The 6339-nt window shown below is 37.6% G+C and overlaps 1 protein-coding gene across 5 annotated transcripts in view; it reads right to left on the bottom strand.

Moving 5' to 3' along the window:
- LOC122529330 (alpha-catulin) overlaps nucleotides 1-6339 on the bottom strand; it is a 47385-nt gene that overhangs the window by 3570 nt on the left and 37476 nt on the right. For 4 of the 5 annotated variants that reach the window (XM_043655336.1, XM_043655337.1, XM_043655334.1 and 1 more), the window contains 3 exons: nucleotides 5938-6267; nucleotides 2189-2395; nucleotides 857-1356 (listed from right to left, as the gene is read on the bottom strand). In XM_043655336.1, coding sequence (XP_043511271.1) covers nucleotides 940-1356; nucleotides 2189-2395; nucleotides 5938-6267 — 954 coding nt within the window. In that variant the 3' untranslated portion in view covers nucleotides 857-939. The remainder of the gene's footprint in view (nucleotides 1-856; nucleotides 1357-2188; nucleotides 2396-5937; nucleotides 6268-6339) is intronic. The other variant, XM_043655338.1, reaches the window with a different exon arrangement.

Here is a 6339-nt window from a genome sequence, read left to right as displayed (position 1 = left end):
AAAAAAAAAAAAAAAAAAAAAAAAAAAAAAAAAATGGGTGATTGGAAAAAAGTTTACGATAAAACTGTCACTCTAATGAAAGTTAATTACGATATCTTAATACGTTATAAAAAACGAAAATAAGCGTTAAGAATATTCTGCAATTTATAGTGTGTCAGATTTGACATCAATTTGGAGCAAAAACAAGTAATAAGTTACAAGTAACAAGTTACACGTATTATTGCGGCCATTCCTGTAAAGATAGCTGAAAACAGGAAATTAGATTGATTAAAAGTTCCTCTCTTGGTGCCGTGGATTACCACCATCGAGTATCGCCACCACGTACATACAATAAGTAAGTATGTAGCTCGTAAGTAAGCGAAGCTGTTGAAAAACAATGAGAAAAACGTCTGCAACGGTAGCTAGTACAGTAAGAAAAACAACTCGAGCAAATTTATTTCGAATGATAAAACAAAGCCTACGCGTAAAATGCGCGGCGAGAAGAAGCGGCGCGAAAGAAAAAAGGGGAAACGCGTTTATCGAACGCGCAAATGACGCGAAGACGATCGATCGAAGACTGTCCAAGATGAAACAATTGGACTTAATTTGTCAAATGGTCTGAACTAGATGGACACGTACGTATGTGTATCTGATCGTTATATCCGGAAGCGCCAGAGAGTTACAGACGAGCTCTCGACAATGGAAAAAGTCCCTCGATCGATCGTAGTTCGATCATCTCGGCAGTATAGCGCGAATGAAAAGCAGCGGGACGAGAAGCTGACTGACTGATTGTGAGTGAAGAAGAAGAAAAAAAGAGAGAGAGAGAAACGTGAGAAAAAAGAAAGGGAAAACGCAAAAGAAAAAACGAAAGTCGAACCTGTGTGCAACGGAAAGAAGAGCGCTTCTGTAGCTGTGCGTGAAGAACACGTGCGACCTTGGAGGTGCGAACAAAAGTCTGTGTTATCTCGGCAATGTGGCGTGTCTTAGGTGCTGCAGCTGTGCCTGTTGCAGTTGCAGCTGCAGCATTTGTAGATTCTGCAGGCAATATGGAGCCTGCGGTCCGCAGGAGGAATTGGCGGCGACGGGTTTCGAGTATGGAAGGACCGATGGATGAACGAAGGATGCGGAGCTGCGTGTAACAGTGTCGCTGGAAGTGGTGGAATTTGGCAGGGTGTGGTTGTTGTAATTGAGGAGTGGGAAGCCCAGATTCGGAACTCTTAGTATACCGTGTAACTGGGCCGTGGTCAGCGGATGGGGTTGCACGTAGGGACTGATGGATGGTAACAATTGGGGACTAACTGGATACAAGCAATCCTCTTCAGCTAGGCCAGGTATCGTCGGGCTCAGCTCCACGTACTGCGGCATCGTGATATTGTGCTATTCGACGAATACATGGAAGGATACGTACAACACTTTACTGCCTCGCTCGCTATATCTATGCTATGTAATACATAGATAACACTACACGTATATAGAGTAACTCGTTTCTGCGAATATTTGCTTTCACTTTCACTTTCGCTTTCACGAGGCAAAGAAACTTCAAATCTGCCGCAAGTAAGAATTATATTAATATTAATATTGGAACGAGCAAGGTGCGTACGAATGATCTGCTCAATGCCAAAAGTACAGCAGACCTTTCAAACGTTACAAAATCATCATCAACGGTAGAAGATGCGTGTCGGTATTGATCGGTGTCCATCTTGCAAAGGCAAATATTCGCACAGAAATAAAATCTTTTCACGAGATTCTTGGAATCTCACATACAACTAGACGTCTACGTAAAAATTCAAACGTAGTACGTATCTTTTGCCGTGGCAAAGCTAGCTACGAAAAAAAGGAAAAAAAAAAAAATACCGTCCAGTCTTTCTTTCCTTCGTTCAACCAACTAATTCGAAAATATTCGTCAAACGGACAAAATACACGTATACTACGTGCGATGTGTACCCCGATTACTCGACACTGATCGAATCGTACTAAATCTACTTGGTTAAAATACGCTGCGAAAGACTGAACACACGTGTTGAAAAGAGGGAAAATTAAAAAAAAAAAAAGAAAAAGGAACAAAAGGGTAAAAAATGAGAGAAACTCTAAACAAAAGACAAAATCGTAATATGACTAAAAAACGGGTAAATTGGTGTAGTGGATGCTCGGATTTTCTTTGTGCGTCGTAGAGGTACAAGATCAAGTGACGCGCGGGCGTGTATCTTACCTTTGTGGCGCAGACGAAACACGTGGTGACCACTTTTGAAATCACGTTCATTAAATTTTTCGTCTCTTGTATCACGTTATCGACCTTGGTGAAAGTGGCGGCTTTCCCGACGGTCGGATTCTTCACGGTGAATTGAAGTTGTTGCACGTACGTTGGCACACGGTCGAGATTTTCCAAGAGATCTTTCTTGTGCGGACCCCCTGGTACCTGCACCCATACAACATCGTATACAATCTTACGTCTTTGTTCGTGTCGCGAAGCAAACGTGATCGTCGTTCCTTTCCAACGATTTAATCAGATATTTGAAATTTAGTCGCTGTATTATTGCTGTGCGAATTTAGCGAAATTACCAATAGATGCACATAGTATCCTTTTTTATTTTATACATTTAGTAAAAGGTTTCAATTCGTTGACGTTGAATCGTGCTTTAACAGTAGGGTTATTTATGCGCAATTTTTTTTTTTTTTCACTTTATCGAAGGCGCGTAATCGTTTTAGTAAAACAACATGTTCGATGAGCAGATTGGATTGTAGAATACGATTCGATGAAATTGTGGCATTTTCAATGTTTTACACGATACTATCTCTGTCGAACATTCTTCCTGTTGAAAAATTGTTGAAAAATCGTTGGAAACCACCAATCACATTTGCCCTGCGAAATCATCGTTTTACGTATGTAGCGTAAAGTCGAATAACTCTTTAAAAGCAATGCCTGATTCTATCTTTTATCGATTGACTAGTATAATAAATACTTTAATATACGTATATCTTGGATATTCAGAAAAAATTGCATCTAGTAAAGTTAACAAAAGAGATTTTCTATTCGTCCTAATAGAACACAATGCAAGTTTGAAAATAAAGTGTCAGTTGTTTGAGAATATTAGAGATAGATAGACAGACAGATAGAGAGAGAGAGAAAGAGAGAGAGAGAGAGAGAGAAAGAGAGAGAAAGAGAGAGAGAGTGACTGTGTGAATGACAGTGAATTAGTACAGACCTTATCGTTTTTGCAAGCTTCTCGAGCGACCGTTCGTAACCATAGTTAAGATTGAGCGATATGTTTTGTCTCAAACGATCGCAGCTAAAACGAACTTGAAAAAAAGTGAAATGAAACAAAGACGTATTTGCTTCGATTGTAATGTAAATCATCGCACGTTTCTCGTAGAAAACCAAATATTTCACATCGCATCACTTTCGGCGATAGAATAATTTCAAATAAAACACAGGTTACATCCGACGCGCGTCTGAAGAATTTTAATTCCTCCCGACGAACGAGGCAGAACGATCTTTCCTACGATCAGAATCCTGACAGAGTAAAGATTCGTTGTAACTGCTGTTCGAGAATAAAGTGTAAAAAAGGGTCGAATCGGAAGCTGGCAAAAACTGAGACATAATAGTCATGCCCCAGATAGTGGAAGGAGGGGGACCACAATGCACATAGACGTCGTCCACAGACGGAAGCATTCCCGTAGCATCTAAAACACACCTTACTAATCGTACACAAAAAAGTCGTAAATGTACGTACACAAAATAGATTTTACCAACAAAAATAATAATTATAATTGATTTGGTGGTATGAAACGTGAGAGAGGTATGTCTACGCTTCAAAATGAGAGTCACGTTCCTGCTGCATTATCAAAGAAAAAAAAAAAAAAAGGAGAAAGAGAAAAGAAGAAAGTTTTGATTATTTGATCAATAAAATTAGACACGTCTTACGTTTTCGTAGCGAACGTAAAAAAAAAAAAAAGAAAAAAAACATAAAAATGTACTATAAACTGAATTATAGTTCAACAAACATGTTTTAAACAACGAACATTTCCAATATTCTTCGTCATTTTAAATTTTCATCATCAAGTAAAATACAATGACCTATCGCATACCTATCGTACCTTCTATTCTATGCTATTCTATATGTGACGATATAAAACACGCGAGTTTGTCGAGTTTCCAAATTTCGAATTTCCAATTAGGAAGAGTAAAGAATTATTCTCAAGGTATTCGATCGAACGAATAGCGAAAATTATTTTCTAATTGCTTGCGCAATCCTTCGCCGCGAAAAATTCAAAGAAAAAAAGAAGAAAGAAAAGAAAACGTCGTTCCTTTATGACGTGCCTTCTATATTTCAGAGGGCGAAAGGAAAACAAAAAGTATTTGGGTGTAATTGGACCAGGCCATTCGAAAGAAACGACGACGTTTTGGGATGACAAATCATACCACAGGTGAAATCATCACACGATCTTGCATAGCACATAGTATTGTTGCGTATAGTAAGTAATGTAACGAATAAAGAGACAGTGTGTAGTAAGTAATGAGTAAAAGAGAAACACGATAACACTGAACAGCAATTGATGGATAATGAATTCGCAGAAAAAACGAGCGGTAAATAATGCACGGCCAATGAAAACGATCTGTACAAGGCGAACGTGATCTCTATTAGCCCAAAAAGGGTCTAAAGTAAAGAGAGAAAGAGTTACCTGGATGGAGGCATTCAAAGAGCGAGGGTCAAGAAAGGGTTTCATAATACAAGAATATATTACAAGGTTAGCGTTTTTCTTGATTTCTTTCAAGAAGAGTATAGAAAGATCAAAATGGTTTCGGGTAACTATATATATTCGGCCTAGCTAGGAGGGTCGAAAGGGCAGCAAACGTGTTAATTCGAACATGTCTAATGCTAATAACTCGCGCCCGAGCTACCTCCAATCCATTCGTAACGCTGCACACCGATACTACCTTTTTTAGCCCATTTTGTCTTTAAAATATCGAACGATCAAACGAATACACAAGTAGAAAAGGAATAAAATCTGAACCGAATTCATCTGGATTTGACGTAGCTCCAGCGTAGCAATTACGTAAAAACGAAACTCAATTAGCGAAATCGAAATATTCAAAATATCTCCAATATATGTAGCAAGGATCAAAAAACTCGGAATCAAGTCCAGTATAGAATCCGTAATAATAACAATAATAACAACAACAAAAATAATAATAATAATAACAATGAAAATAACAACAATAATAATAAGAGTAATAGTAATAGTAGTATTAATAGTAGTAGTAGTAACAGTAGCAGTAGTATTAGTATTAGTATTAGTAGTATTAGTATTNAGTAGTAGTAGTAGTAGTAGTAGTAGTAGTAGTAGTAGTAGTAGTAGTAGTAGTAGTAGTAGTAGTAGTAGTAGTAGTAGTAGCAGCAGTAGTAGTAGTAGTAACAGTAGTAATAGTAGTAGTAGTAGTAGTAGTAGTAGTAGTAATAGTAGTAGTAGTAGTAATAGTAGTAGTAGCAGTAACAGTAGTAATAATTGAAATAATAATAATAATAATAATAATAATACTAATAATAATAATAATGATAATGATGATGATAATAGTAACAGTAACAACAATATCAAAAAATAATAATAATAACAATAATAACAACACCAACAATAATAATGAGTAGATGATAATGACAATGATGATGATGATGATGATGTCAATAATAATTATAACAACAACAACAATCATAATAATAACAATAATAATAATAATAATAATAATAATAATGATAATAATAATAATAATAAAAAATAGTAAAAGAGTAGAAGATGATGGTAAAACAAGGGTGATGTAAGTACGTGTATACGTGTACGTACAGGCACGTATGTACGTACTCATACACGTATATATGTACGTAGCATCTCAACATCAGACCAATTAAAAAATATGTATTTGTTTGGCTGTGAATCTACCTTGCCTTAGTAACTGATACATACCTGATAGCTGAATTGTCTCACAACCTTGTACAATCTATTGGCCTCCTCGGCGAAATACTCAGCTTGGGTGAACAGATCTTGGGTGGTTTTCAATGCGCCTTCACCCCTGGTGAATTGGTACATGGAAAACGCCATCGAGGACATGTTCTTAGCGCGTTTCACAATGTCATTGTTTTCCTCTAGGGCGCTTCCGCTCTCCTGCCACTTCTCCGTTTCCGCGTCCATCTCCGAAGTGATGAGCTTCATCTCCAGGCCCGCTTTCGCGATCTTGGCCTGCTCCTCGCTGTCCAATTTTACCGGTTTCAACGGTTTGCTCGTTGTGCCGTGTTTCTGATATAAACGGACGTGTTTTTGATCGTTACGCAAAGAAGGTATGTATGCACAAGCAAGATATATTATTAC

Source organism: Frieseomelitta varia, unplaced genomic scaffold, assembly GCF_011392965.1.
Source record: "Frieseomelitta varia isolate USP_RPSP 00005682 unplaced genomic scaffold, Fvar_1.2 scaffold_285, whole genome shotgun sequence".
Taxonomy (NCBI): Eukaryota; Metazoa; Arthropoda; class Insecta; order Hymenoptera; family Apidae; genus Frieseomelitta; species Frieseomelitta varia.
The sequence above is the reverse complement of the archived record's forward strand: the minus strand, read 5'-3'. Positions and strand labels throughout refer to the sequence as shown.